The sequence below is a fragment of the Sinocyclocheilus grahami genome, unplaced genomic scaffold (assembly GCF_001515645.1).
Source record: "Sinocyclocheilus grahami isolate Dianchi unplaced genomic scaffold, SAMN03320097.WGS_v1.1 scaffold375.1, whole genome shotgun sequence".
Taxonomy (NCBI): Eukaryota; Metazoa; Chordata; class Actinopteri; order Cypriniformes; family Cyprinidae; genus Sinocyclocheilus; species Sinocyclocheilus grahami.
Window position 1 is genome coordinate 187,640 of NW_015505554.1, and position 15,338 is coordinate 202,977.

The following is a 15,338-nucleotide window of genomic DNA, read 5'->3' on the forward strand; positions in this document are numbered from 1 at the left end:
ACTGACGAAATTGGGATCCTACCAAAGGGCCACAGCTACTGCCCCCTCCAGTGTCCTGTGGAAGCCACCTGCGCCCCTATTTTTCGGCGTAGGCCCGGGCTTCTTCACAAGAGGACCAGCTACTGCTGCAATGGCACTACCCAATGAGTAAGACTGGATAACACTAGGAAAACGTACCCGTTCTACTTGGAACAGGGACGTTACGGAAGCTCGAACCTTCCCGAAGGAGGTTTCGCAAGCAATACACATATGGACATCCCTTAGGTGCATATGGAAGAATGGAGGTGATTGAACCCACTTGGAATGGCAGAAGTCTGCCGGGGAAACACGGGCTCAAGACTATACCGTGGACTTTACACATATGAGATCCACTTAGGTCTTACATATGGAACCCAGCCTTCTACCGGTTCTCGAGGATTCAGCGAGTGAAGGCCTGGCGCCGGACGCTCCGCCACGTCTGGCTGCCGAGGGGACGGAGGAGAGCAGAACGATAGAACCGCTCGGCTCCGAAGCGAAAAGCTGAATATGCGCTGCACCTGCTGCCTACTTATACTCACGCTGTGATCAGCAGCAGCTGGATGCAATAATCGCATGCCAATGTGCATTGGCTCGTTTAGTTTACACTCGAAGTAGATTGGTCCCTCTAAGCGAGATCCCAATTTCGTCGGTCCTCCGACGTGACGTCGAGAGTGACCGACTGAAAGGGAACTAGGTGCATGGATCATTTGCATTTCCATTTATGTGTTTTCTTGCATTCACCCAAAAAATTATTTACTGGCCTTGTTTCCCATAAAAAAGTCCATAGTTCCAAAGTCCATATAATTTGTGCACTATATTCCAAGTGAGATGGCCAGCTTTAAATTTGTATTCCAGTATGTTGCGGCAGATTTGAAGTCGATGCCAAATGTCACCAACCTTGATGTGCTTCGAATATGGAAAGGTAGGAACAAGGAGTGAAAAGAGACATTCAGTCAATCATGACTAATTTTACCCAACCAGGAGGTCCCACTGTGATGTTTATACCATTATAATTGTCATATATGTGAATAAAATTCTTGACTCAAATGGTGAACGTGTCCTGCGTGGGTCTGAGGAAATGCTGTTTGGTACCTTTGGCCTAGTGGACTTTGGCTGGTAAGTTGGTTGGGGATCTTCAAAGGTTCAGTGCATGCACAGATTCAGAGGAAAACACTTCGGTCGGTAATGTCATCCCATTTGGATCTTGCTGGAAATCTCCCAAGATATCAAAAGGTTTGTTAACTAAATGAAAAGGTCAAAATAAAAGATAAAGCCAGCAGAACTCCCCATGACACTCCCGTGTAAAGGCACAATTAGCTCATTCATTCATTTTCTACATTATTTAGTTTGATTGGGGGTATTTTGAGTTCTGTTCTATAATACTGAGACGTAGATCATTTCGTCAGCGAGATCCTCCTCGCATTTATTGCTCGTGTCCATCTCCTCATCGCTGTAGTCACGCAGATTATTCTGACACAGGCCCGCCTCGTCTGTCTCTGGCCCACGGCCTAGCGTCACGTTCAGTAAATTGCTAGCAGCACTTTCCATCTCATCAATCGTCATTTCACAAGCATCTGCGATCTCGTGTTTTGTCACCGTCACAAACTTTGGATCCTTCGCATATTTGCCCAATCCACCCGATATCATCACCTACAACAAAAGGCATCGTGTCAGTGCTGCAGGTTTTGTTTCTGAATCCTTCCTGTCTATATTCAACAATGGTGGCTAGTTTTACTTGCAGTCCGGTCTAGCACCATGCGATATAGTCTAAAAGATAGTATGTATTTAGTATTTAGACTACTATATTTGATATATAGCTCAAGTAGCATCGTTTCAGCCAAACTGTCAGTTTAGTCAATTAGATTTAAAATGTCGAACGCAAAAGGTAAGACCTAGTTAAATACGATTTTGGAATTTTACAGTAGTACTGTACTGTACTGCATTTTTTACATACAATCTCAATCAACTTTCATGCCACATTCATGTACCCCATGACCACAAATTCACAATGAGTAGTACTTAAGAATAATAAAACACAACTTTTGCACTTGACAAATTCCCATGTCCCCAATCATTCTTCTCAACGTCACTTTGTAATAGAGACTATTTCAAATTCAAGTTATGTATTTCTAAATTAGCAATTTCGAGTAGTTGTATATACTTATGCATATCATACTAAATTGAGTTGAAGAGAATATGATACACATATTTTTTCTGTGTAAAACAATCAAATTAGTTTATGTCTCTCAAACTCCAGTCCATCCTGTTACACTGGTGTCAAGTTTCCTTTTAAAAATAAGTCACATGACTTTCTAGAAATGACAATTTCCTTGGAGGGAAAGCAAGAAAAAAAGGCAAGTAATTAGTCATTAACATTTCTCTCTTTTCCACATTTTTAGAAGACTTGTTTAATAGTGTAATTCATAACATGTCCACAATGCTGTGTCAATTAATATTGGGCATGAACATTTTTTAAACAGATTTTATATATTTATTAACAGAGCTGGGGAGTAACTGATTACATGTAATCTGGATTATGTAATCAGATTCCAAAATTAAGTACTTGTAATTAGATTAAATGACATTTTAAAATACTCGTAATCAGACTACAGTTACTTTTTTATTGATTACATATTATTCACACAATAGCAATAAATAATTTATCGATTCTCCTAATTCCTCTTTTTCATCTTTTAAATGTTCCTTTCTAAAATAGCCTACCACTATATATATATATATATATATATATATATATATATATATATATTTGTGGACATTCACAGAAATATATATATATATATATATATATATATATATTTGTGGACATTCACAGAAAGACCAGTCATTAGTCAGGAGGCTACACAGCATTTGACCGCTGGATTTACAAAATCATTTCAGGTTAAAGAAGTGTTTCAACATTGCATTAACTACTGATGAACATTAATTTTTATTTGAATTATCACTCAGTAGGTTATTTAACCATGTATTACTATAGCTTTGAAAGGCTTTTGTCTTTCAAACACATTATAAATGCACAAATTCAATAAAATAAATTATTTTGATAATTAAGTATCAAATTTGCATGCTCTCTGACATTAGTTTATGGTCACATGACATGCAGGTACACAAATAAAATATTGTATTTACTTAGTAAGTGTTTCATTTTGATTAAGTCATTTTAAAACAACATCATTTTAATTATACCTTTTTATGATTTAATTAATTATTTGCTTTTCATTAAACTTACAAACTCCCTGCAGCTCATTCATGAACCCCAGTTTGGGAAACCTTAACGTAATGTAATGTTTAATCCACTTCATGTTGTTAACCACAACGAATTTAATATTTTCTTACTCTTTGTATTTTTATATCAGTATGGTACAAGATTATCCTATTTAAATCAATGTTATAAATTAGGTCAAAAATAATCTAAAAGTAATCAAAAAGATTACAGTACCTAAAATGTGTAATGTGATGGATTATGTTACTAACTACAATTTTTGTCATGTAATTTGGATTCAGTAACGAACTACAATTTGTAAGTAATTTACCCAGCTCTGTCTATTAAAATTCCTCCTAAACTGGTAATCCCAAATGCCTGCTAGCATGCTGTTATTTTCTAGCTAGTAATGGACTTCATTAGTTTAAAATGGCCACGCGATTGTTTGATTTGTTTTTTTTTTGTATTGTTTTTACACATTGTACCGTAAAAATGTCCTGTAATAGGTTGGACAAATTTCCTGGAAGGTGAAAGTGAAATATTTGGTGGGGAATTTTAAGTTATACTAGCCTGAGCTTGACCAGTGTGTTTTTCTGATAGACATTTTCTCCCTCTGGTAAGACTAAGTAATATAATATATAAAATATCTGAATTTTTTTATTTTATTAAATTGTATATATATATATATGTTTTTTTTTTTTCTTCAACAAACCTCAGTCCAAAATCCACCAAACTGTGGGAATGACCCTGGTGCATTTACTGTAGGTCAAACAGGACCAAACCAGGACCATTTCAAATGGATGAACTTAACACTGTTGAACTGAACCAACACTGAACTGACTTGAGCTAAATAATGACACCACTGACACCATCTAGAGCTGCTTTACAGCTGAATCCGAACTGTCTCCATAGATACGTTTCCATAATTTATTCTACTGTTTTCCTGTTCATATCTGTGAAGCTGTGAAGCTGCATTGTATAAAGCGCTAAAGAAATAAAGGTGACTTTCAGTGTCAAATGGCATCACTCACGGCTTCCACCAGGCTTTGAGCGCTGCTCCGCTGCTGCAGGTGATGGCCGCACAGTCGGGGGGGAACCTTCAGGAAGGAGGGGGAGGGCGAACGTGTCGACCAATCAGAGGCCTGCTGGGAATTCCAGAAGCCCCTGTGAACCAATCCCGGAGTGCTGCTAGCGCTGGGCGTGGTCTGAATCAGAGGGGTGTAGGAAGGAGGCGTGGCTGGAGGCGTGACCCAGGAGCGGATGGAGCGAGTCGGAGAGAGTCGTGTTCTACTCGATTCTTGTCCCGTCGGCATCTTCACCTGCACAACCGCAAGAACAAATGATGCCACTGTTAGACACTGGGTTACTAACACTTCAGGTAGGGGGCCCCTACATATGTCATGCCATGTGACTCATTAGGGATATTTTGCGATTATCACCTGATGCTGCGGTAGGCCTGTTGGACGCAGGGGAATCTCATCTTGACTGTTCTGTTTGCGCAGACACTCGAAATGGAAAGCAGACTTGTGAGAGGCTGTATGGAAAAATGCACATACATCAATATATGAAATGAAATTAAAATGAGTTAAATTAAAATGGAGGAACGTATAATAAACTAACAACGACTGTAGCTGCTGTGAGAAGTCTTTGCCCTGAAGGATGAACCTGAACAAAATTCTCTAATTAGAATTTTAACAAACTTATTTCTAACCTTTTTGCCCTTTATATATTGCTATAAATATACAGGCCCGTAATACCGGAAACACTGTCACAGTATATTTTTAGTTCATATTTTTATTTATATATTTTTCAGTTAATTTCTGGCACCACAGTTACCTTCTACATATCAATATCTCCTTTAATACTGTTCTTAAAAGTACAGTGCAACCAATGCTGCAGTATTTTCTCATATTTCTCTCAAATTTCGTCCATGTTATATGTCATATTTTTGTGGCCAAAATATATTTTACATATATGCTTAATATATGTTGTAAACAGTGAAGCTCAATGAAAAATATTTTTTAAAACAGAAACCAACCAAAATATCATGCATCAAATATCAATATTTTTCAACCAAAATATATTTCAAAATGTATTTTGGGGGCAAGAAAATAAATTTCCAATCTTACAGTAGCCTACATTTAGGCTAAATGCAAATATGGATGGAATAGCTTACTAAAGATCAAAACTAGATTTATAATGACACAATAATGTTATGTATTTATTTTTTAGAAATTATAATATTAAAAGTATGTTCCTTGCTGAATTTTATTCAAATGTGTTAATTTTATTCAAATATTGTATGCAAAGCATTTTAAATGCTTTTAAAAAAATAAAATAAAATTTAAATATATTTTCAAAAATATTCAAATGGCCTAAATTATATTGGTAAAAATAAATTTACATAAATATACTTTGAAACATATTTTAGCAAATATATTATATATATTTTGTATATTTTAAAATACATTTAATATATATATACAGTATATAAGGTTTATTTATTTTGCTTTATGGTAGTGAAAGACCCATATTATAACCATATATCCACTGATCTTCACAGCTTGTTCAGGAACCATTCAGTCTGATGTTTATTCCCAAAGTACTGCTAGTTCTCAGTTAAAAGCAGTTTGGAAGTTGCTCAGTGTGATACTGTAAAAAGATTATAATCATTGTCTAATATCTCACATTGAGCTGTGGACAGCAGGAGTCGTTTTGATGACCTCTGGGACTGCTGGGATATAAGATGCTCACCATCATCACAGACACATTCACACACATCCTGTTGTCCAGCTGGAGTACCATCAATTAAAGTGTCCTGAAAGTAAGACCTTTCAAGGGAAACAAAGAAAATAAAAGTAACAGCTACTGTTGATATACACTTTCTGAAAAGCATTTTCTAGAATACCTGTCTGTAGCCAGCATGACACCATCCTCATTAAACTCATCTCCACTGTAATACTCCCCAGAGTTCCTGTCATCATTACTGATGTCACCCAGGGTGGAGGTTTCAACGTGGATGATCGGATATCCGACAGCAGTGGTGTCTGGCCTACAAGACATAGGAACTTCAAATCATTAGTACAAAAATCAGCAGCCAATATCAATGCAACGCACCATAATATTTAGTTAAAGGGGTCATATGATGCGATTTTAATTTTTCCTTTTTCTTTGGAGTGTTACAAACTCTTGGTTCATAAAGAAGATCTGTAAAGTTGCATAGACTAAAGTCTCAAATCCAAAGAGATATTCTTTATAAAAGTTAAGAGTTTTTGTGAGCCTCCCTGGCTACTGCGAACGTTGTCAGGCCTCCTCTCACGACAGTGACTTATCTTTATTGAGGCCTCCATTCCCCAGAGCTCTGCTAGGACAGCATTGGTGGTTTGCAGGCTCTCTGTGAGCCTCTTTGCAAGATGTCCTGAGCATAGGGTGTAGTTAGGTCTCCTCTCGATTAGAGAGTTGTTATGTTGAGGCCTCCATTTCCAGAGCTTGACTAGGTAGTAGCCTAAGTTGTTAGGCTCTCTGTGAGCCTCCTTGGCTACCGCAAGCATTGCTAGGCCTCCTCTTGCTGGAGAGAGTTACCTTACGGAGGCCTACGCTCCCTGGAGGTCCGTTAAGATAGCATTGCGAGTAGTAGGCTTTCTGTGAGCCCTTTGTGAGCCTCCCTGGCTACTGCGAACGTTGTCAGGCCTCCTCTCACGACAGTGACTTATCTTTATTGAGGCCTCCATTCCCCAGAGCTCTGCTAGGACAGCATTGGTGGTTTGCAGGCTCTCTGTGAGCCTCTTTGCAAGATGTCCTGAGCATAGGGTTAGTTAGGTCTCCTCTCGATTAGAGAGTTGTTATGTTGAGGCCTCCATTTCTAGAGCTTGACTAGGTAGTAGCCTAAGTTGTTAGGCTCTCTGTGAGCCTCCTTGGCTACCGCAAGCATTGCTAGGCCTCCTCTTGCTGGAGAGAGTGACCTTACGGAGGCCTACGCTCCCTGGAGGTCCGTTAAGATAGCATTGCGAGTAGTAGGCTTTCTGTGAGCCTCCTTGCATGGTATCCTGAGTGTGGGATATTGTTAGTCTCCTCTCTATTTAGAGAGTCGTCATGCTAAGGCTTTCATTTCCAGAGTTTTGTGTTTAAGTTGCTAGGCTCTCTGTGTGCCTCCTTGGCAATTGTGAGCATCATCAGGCTGCCTCTCTTTACAGAGAGTTATCTTTATTGAGGCCTCCTCTCCCCAGAGCTCCATTAGGATAGTGTTTGCGAGTTTAGGCTCTCTGTGAGCCTCCTTGCATGGTATCCTAAGCATGCGGTGTCATTAAGCTTTCTAACTATTTAGAGACTCGTTATGCTGAGGTTTTTGCTCCTAGAGCTCAGTTATTGTTTGCTGAGTTGTTAGGCTCTTTCTGAGCCTCTGTGGCTACTGCGAGCATCGTCAGGCCTCCTCTCTCTATAAAGATATCTATCTTTATTGAGGACATCATTTTCAGGTTGTAGGCTCTCTGTGAGCCTCCTTGCACGGTATTCTATGCGTGGGGCGTAGTTAGGCCTTCTCTCGTTTTAGAGAGTCATGCTGAGGCCTCCACTCCTAGAGCTCGGCCATCTGCTGTGAGCGTCGTCAGGCCTCCTCCCGCTACAGAGAGTTATCTTCATTGAGGCCTCCATTCGGCAGAGCTCCGTTAAAACATCATCTGTAAGATGTATGCTCTCTGTGAGCCTCCTTACAAGATGTCCTGAGCGTGGGGCATAGATAGGCCTCAAGGCTAGGCGGTAGGGTAGTATGCTAAGTTGTTAAGCTCTCTGGGATCCTTCTTAGCTACTGACCTTAGTGTGGAGTGCTGTTAGCCCACCTATACATTTCCCCATAGCACCCTCTAGGGGACACAGTACGAGTTCCCTTTCGAAAGGAAACATCTCTGGTTATGCATGTAAACTGAGGCTCACATAGAGCCTACAACTTGCACTTGCTAGCCTATAGCTGGGCTCATACGTAACCCTACCTAAAAGCAGCGGCCAAGGAGACACAGAAAGCCTAACAACTCCGCACCACTGCATGATGGAGCTCTGAGGAGGGATGCCTCAACATAACAACTCTTTAAGATCAGAGGAGGCCTAACTACGTCCTATACTCAGAACGGCTTACCAAGGAGGCTTACAGAAAGCCTAATTAGGCCTCAAGGCTAGGCGGTAGGGTAGTATGCTAAGTTGTTAAGCTCTCTGGGATCCTTCTTAGCTACTGACCTTAGTGTGGAGTGCTGTTAGGCCACCTATACATTTCCCCATAGCACCCTCTAGGGGACACAGTACGAGTTCCCTTTCGAAAGGAAACATCTCTGGTTATGCATGTAAACTGAGGCTCACATAGAGCCTACAACTTGCACTTGCTAGCCTATAGCTGGGCTCATACGTAACCCTACCTAAAAGCAGCGGCCAAGGAGACACAGAAAGCCTAACAACTCCGCACCACTGCATGATGGATCTCTGAGGAGGGATGCCTCAGCATAACAACTCTTTAAGATCAGAGGAGGCCTAACTACGTCCTATACTCAGAACGGCTTACCAAGGAGGCTTACAGAAAGCCTAATGACTTGATGATGCTATCAGAGCAGAGCTCCTTACTGAACCTGCCATTCAGCAAAACATAAAAACCCAAATGGCTAGGTCAGAGCCTTCAATGAGGCTACTCAGCTACTGAGAAACAGAAAAGAGGCATCAACACATTTCCACCAAATATGGAATCCCTTACAATCTCTCTGCCTCACCATGGAGATCAAAGGAAAAACAGAAGGCTCACAAGGACAAGCAGTATGTACAGACAGAAATGATCTGTATGGTAATAGGTGTCGCGGGACCCAGGCACTCAACTCATCCCTCAAGAGAGAGTCATGCCTGGGTGGAACCAATTACTGCAACCTCATCGTGAAAAGCGCACAATTTAACCTCAAGTCTGCAAGTTCAAATGACAGATTATATCACTCTGAAAAGAATCATACGAGAACAGATGTGAATGCATTGCTATAAGTGCCTTAAAGAGAGCCAAACGCGTTCATGTAAACACTAACTACTATCCCTTAGGAGAGAGCAGAATGGAAAGAGTTCCTTACCTGTCTCTTGCTGTCAGTCTCATGAATGCATCATCCCTAGCGCATCCAGCTTGCTCGAAGAGAAGACAGCATTGAAGCGTGTCCCACATCCCTCGAGAATAGGGACGGCACGAATGACGCTTTCATTGAGAAATCCTTTCAGTGCGCACATTCTGCTCCCTCAGGAGCTAAACGTGTGTGCTCCTAACTCATGTACAAACAAACGGTCTCCTGAAGACAATAAAGAGGATGACGCATTTCACAGGTGCCCTTTTATACTCTCGGCCGCACCAGTTGTGACGTCATAGGCTGCCGCCTGCCAATATCAAGTTCATTGTCATGTTTAGACTGATGCTTCAGACACCAGTCATGCAGGAGGCATTCCCTCATAGTGCCCTCTAGGGGACTCAGCGCAAGTTCCCTTTCGAAAGGGAACAGAGGTTACCAGAGCGGTTTTGCCATGGAGTCATGGACATAACAGTTCCCAAATCAAACCCCTTTAGAAAACCATTGAGCTGAAGAAAACAGTCTATAAGTATCAATGTTTTAATATGAAGGATCAGGAAAGATTCTGTATGGAGGAATGGTCTCAGATCTATTGCCATATGTTAATCAACAGTATAGGAGAAAACATTTGTTTGGTTCTAAGAATCTTCATCTTTCAATTAAGATCTTTTTATTTCAATAATTTTTTTCTTTCAATTATTTTAATAATTACAGGTTAGATATTAGTGAATATTTTGAACGAGGGATAAACAGCAAAGTTATTTTTCCATGGCCTGTTTGGCTCATATTTACCAAGGGTAAGCCCACTTTTTCTTTGTTTTTATGACTTTGTTTTCTGTGGTAATTTCAGTGGTATTGTGACCTCTCACCTCCTGAGCTGTAGTTCTCCATCACTCTTGAGGTTGAGGTAGGAGCTCAGAGAGGACACCAGGGTCCCGGAGAGCCGCCGGCAGCGACTGTGCCAGCCGTTGGGAAAGGCAGAGGCCGATGGCACATTGGCATTGTTGATATTTGAGTTGGATGATTTGTCTGACATCGACGGACAGTAATTTTGGGTGGAGCACCGAGGAAGCGGAAGCTGCAGAGGACGCTGCGTGACGCTGCTGCACTGATCTCCACTCACATGATTTCCATCCACAACTCCATTCCTCTGCACACACAAACAACAGGATCAATAACAATTCCCATGGATTCCCTAGATTTTCATAAACAGACAAATCAAATTTCTTATTTTTAATTATATACACTGACGGGTTTTCCAGTAAAAATATGTAAAGGTCCTTTTAACAAAATGTATTTACTTTAATTTAAAACTTGAACCAGGATTTTTTTTTCTTCTTCTGAACAGCAGTGGTTGCTTAAACAACAAGTTTAACAAGGAACTCATGAACACAAAACAAAAATATTAAAGGATCATACAGGCAACAACACACAGTATCAATCAAGTGTAATTAAACTTTTGAACTGAGTCATTTGTGTTAATTCAGCAATTTCATATGTATACCTTAGGCTGCCACCAATGCAACACGATTGTGATGTCACCACAGATCGTGTTTTATTTACCCCTACACTAAACAATTTTAATATTTTATAAAAAAAAATTTTAATTAAAACAGCCCAAGCATTATATTCATAAATTATTAGCATTTTTTCTCTTACAAATTCATTTGATGCAGTATTCTATATCAACTCCATAGCAGATTCCAAGTGATCAAGGGCTTAGGACGTTTCAATTCAGCCCATTGCAAGGGTTCCGGCATTAGTGGACACTCATGCAACATAATCAATGACATACATGCAATTCAAAGAGACAGAGGGAAGTTAGCAAGTGAAGGGCATAAAAAACGAAGTGGAACACAGCACAGCTCACCAGGAGCAGTGTTGGTGAACCCTGCATTAGAGAACGCACTTTAAAAGTACTACATTTCATTCAAATCAATATTCTAATCGAATAAAATGTAATCAAAATATGAAGTGGTTCATTCTGAATTTGCAAAAACTGCTTTTAAAATTAATCCAAAACCTACGAAGCCCCTCAAATCACACAATAATAGAACCTCAATCACACATTCCCTTTGAACCAAACCCATGATATTTGGTTACATATGCACTATTAGTTTGCACTACTGTGCACTACTATTTAGTTACATATGCACTGATAAAGACTGAAGTGCTCTACCCCGTATATCTCTTCCTCCTCATGGAGGTTGACGTCTACTAGACCTTCATCATGTAGATCACATGATATGGCTCGACGGATCTCAGGGCCGATATCATGCAGTGTGCGCAGACCAGCCTGCAGAAAAGATAGATAAAAACAGACCATTTCAGTTTCTATGACTATTTAACATCATGATATATGATTTTTTAAATAATTCATTAAATCTACTTCTGCTGTATCTTCTTTACACAATGGCCAAAATTAGTTTTAAACCTTCAGTAAATCAGAGCCCAATGTTTTTACAGTTTTAGTTCACCTGCAGAGCGGTGGTGCTGTTTAAATAGGGTTGGCATCCCACAAGTCCTTGCTCCTTGCGTTTCCTGAATTTCCTGAAGTAGTCCTGTATCAGGAAAGTGGCATAGAACTTCCCCACAGTGACGTCATCATCTAAACACACAGACCACACAAACAGCCAATGACCTACTCATATCATTACACAAACCCCTATGTATGAAGTTTAAAAAGTAATTTATGTTGTTAAGTTCTTGGGTCATTCCTGTCATGCAGTGCATTTTCATGTCCCCATCAATATGCTTTGGTATACTGAAAATCATATTAGTAATGGTTAATTAGTTTAGAATTAGTTTTTTGTAAATTTTTAATTTATTTTGAGTGGGTGCTCATTTTTGTCATGCTGCCATGCTGATGAACGTCCACAATGAATGGAAATGTTGCAGGTGTTACTCTTTTTTTTTTCTCTAACTGAATTTTTTTAAACAAAACATGTTTTCTAGGAAATATCTGTCATGTCAAGAAGTTTCCTGGTTTGAGTCCCAGCCAGGAAGCCTTTCTGTGAGGAATTTGCATGTTCTTCTCGTTTTGGCTTTCCTTCCCGTGCTCTTGTTTTCCCACAATTCAAAGTCATGCACTTTAGGTGAATCAGACCCTGTAAAAACTGTCTGCAGATGTGAGTGAGTGTATGAATGTTGTTTAGCCAGAGGTTTATTTTCTCCTGTTACCACCAAAATGGAGTTTTTGGTTCCTTGTCACCGTCACCTCTGGCTTGCTCTTTTTTTTTTTTAATTACTGAGAGATGGGTGATTTAAACAAAATCTTTGCCACAACAAGTGATTTTTAACCACAGAGAAGAACACTAATCACATTATAACTAATTCTGCCTGAAATCAGAGATGCTACTAACTGTAATTAAACCTAAACCAAACCTAAATATTTCTCATCATTGATGCCCTCCGGACGCTCCTTCGTCGAATCCACCGGCCGCGCCGTTCTCAAGCCCGCCGGCCGTTCCTCACTCAAGGCCGCCGTGTGTGACGCTGTGTTTCGTTGTGAAAGCGAAACTACTTTGTTTGTTCTTCCAAAAATGGACACGACTACAAATCAGTGGTTAAGTTGTATTTACAACACTGTTCCAGAACACTTCAACCCAAATATTCAGATTTTATGGAGGACTGTTTCCTGATCCTGGGAGAGTAAACTACAATGCCGGCTGTTCTGACTCACAGACTGTAAGTACGTCTTTTATATTTAAAGAGTTTTTATATTTTATATATTTAAAGCGAGTTTTTTGGGCAGTGTAGAGTAGCACTTGTTGTTTGTCATTTCTCCGATCACAAATGCAGACATGGTTTTATGTCAATGCGATGCATAAAAAGACAGTATAAGTCATTATAATCAGTAATTATGTCCCCACTGGATGCAACGAATGCCTCGTTTGTAATGGATTTTCATGTTTTTGTCTCGTCGCTCCGGCCGGACAGGGCATCACGATATGGTGAGGGGCGTAACATTTCCGTCACACGCTTGAGGTATTCGACCAATCACAACGCACTGGATAGCTGGCCAATCAGAGCACACCTCGCTTTTCAAATCGATGAGCTTTGTAAAAACGCGGGGCATAGAGGAGAAACAACAATGTACAGTATGTGGAAAATAATGTGTTTTTTAACCTTAAACCGCATAAACACATTTCATTACACCAAATACACAAAATAATGTACTTTTTAGCAACATCATATGACCCCTTTAATTACCCGAGCATAGACTTTTCAGACTGTCCACCTGAAACATCCGATCAAATCTCTTATTGCCTTTCACTGCAGCACTGATATTTGTGGTAGAAAACACTATTAATACAATATGGCTAGATCTAAAATCTGATAGATCATCATATGGCCCAGTACTAAATCTTGTACTATGGCAAAGCACTAAAGCATTTTTGACATGACAGTATGACTTTTCTGTAAAGTATGAATGTGTGTGTGCATTTTAACTGTCCATTTTAATGTTCTGGCCAGGTTGTCCAGGGTGTTTCCCTGCCTCTAGAATCTCTGTGACCCTACATAGGGCATGGCTGCATCCACTCGTCAAGAACAGTTCATCCAGACATGACTGCATGAGCGTGTCAGGATTGAGGGAATGGAACTTGAGTTTCACCACCCCACAAGACAAAACCACAACAGGACATTCAAAAAGTACTACATAAAAGGAATGACCTATAAATTATAAAATCATATAAACACAAGTTCCTTGACATAGGACACATTGTTTGTTTGTGTGTGTGTGTGTGTGTGTGTGTGTGTGTGTGTGTGTGTGTGTGTGTGTGTGTGTGTGTGCCCTCCGGCGTGGGCTAGTTATTTATTGTGCATTGCGTGCTGTTGTCTCGCTCCTTATGACCTGCTGTCTCTGTCAGTTGAGTCTCTGTCATTCTCACAAAGATGCGATCTGTGTTCTCGTGTCCTTCCGAGTTCATTTTTTCAAGGTAGCCTGGCAAGACTCGTCTCCATGAGAACACTAGTTTGTTCTTTGCGCTCTTTGAACTGTGTGAGAAAATGGACGTGTGGCTTGAGAGCGCGAGAACAGTGTCAGTTGCGTGAGAGTTGCCAGCCCTGCTATGGCCAGTTTGGCTCATATTTATCTAGTTTACTTAAGTAGAAAGCCATTTTTCTTAGTTTTTATGATTTTGTTTTCTGTGGTAACCTCAGTGGTATTGTGACCTCTCACCTTCTGGAGTGAGTCCTGAGCTGAGGTTCTCCATCACTCCTGAGGTTGAGGTAGGAGCTCAGAGAGGACACCAGGGTCCCAGAGAGCCGCCGGCAGCGACTGTGCCAGCCGTTGGGAAAGGCAGTGACCGCTGGCATGTTGGCATTGTTGATATTGGAGTTGGATGATTTGTCTGACATCGACGGACAGTAATTTTGGGTGGAGCACAGAGGAAGCGGGAGCTGCAGAGGACGCTGTGTGACGCTGCCGTACTGATCTCCACTCACATGATTCCCAAACACAACCCCATTCCTCTGCACATACAGACAAAATCATCAAAAACAGCTCTCATTCATTTCATTTGAAATTATATACACTGAATTGCTTTCCAGTTAAAAATGATAAAAAATAAAAAAACAATTCGTATACTACATTATCTTTACTGTAAACTTAAGTTTTTTATACTTTCTTTTTTTGAAATGCTTTCCCTTCAGCAAAAATCTGCTATGTGTCTTCTTTAAAAAGAGACCAAGCTTAGGTCTGTTTTGCAAAGCGTTCAGGAATTACAACCATGTTGTAAACAAGCACTGATAAACAAGTGTTCTGTTTTCAGTGAATTTATACCCCCAAAGGAGCGACGTATCCTGGGTTGATACAAACATTAAAATTAAAAATAAGAGTCAAGTTTTGAAAAAAATCATGAAATTGCATTATTCGAGTCCCAATAAGATGGAAAATAGCAATAAATGAATATTCTAATGTCTCTTTATGAGTTTGCCCTGTTTAGGGTTATGGTTACTTTTGGTCCAATAAACAGTCCTAATCGTAAAGTAAATTGTCTTTTTTTTTTTTTTGCTCAAGACCC

The 15,338-nt window shown here is 40.0% G+C and overlaps 1 protein-coding gene across 6 annotated transcripts in view; it reads right to left on the reverse strand.

Annotated features, from left to right (window-relative positions):
* Positions 1–647: 647 nt before the first annotated feature.
* Positions 648–15,338, reverse strand: part of cacna1db (calcium channel, voltage-dependent, L type, alpha 1D subunit, b) — an 82,999-nt gene continuing 68,308 nt past the window's right edge. For 4 of the 6 annotated variants that reach the window (XM_016230692.1, XM_016230696.1, XM_016230694.1 and 1 more), the window contains 6 exons: positions 14,495–14,787; positions 6,147–6,290; positions 5,927–6,069; positions 4,678–4,772; positions 4,270–4,557; positions 648–1,668 (listed from right to left, as the gene is read on the reverse strand). In XM_016230692.1, the coding sequence (XP_016086178.1) occupies positions 1,393–1,668; positions 4,270–4,557; positions 4,678–4,772; positions 5,927–6,069; positions 6,147–6,290; positions 14,495–14,787 (1,239 nt within the window). In that variant the 3' untranslated portion in view covers positions 648–1,392. Of the gene's footprint in view, positions 1,669–4,269; positions 4,558–4,677; positions 4,773–5,926; positions 6,070–6,146; positions 6,291–10,181; positions 10,463–11,491; positions 11,609–11,789; positions 11,921–14,494; positions 14,788–15,338 lie in introns of all 6 variants that reach the window. The other 2 variants (XM_016230693.1, XM_016230695.1) reach the window with 2 other exon arrangements.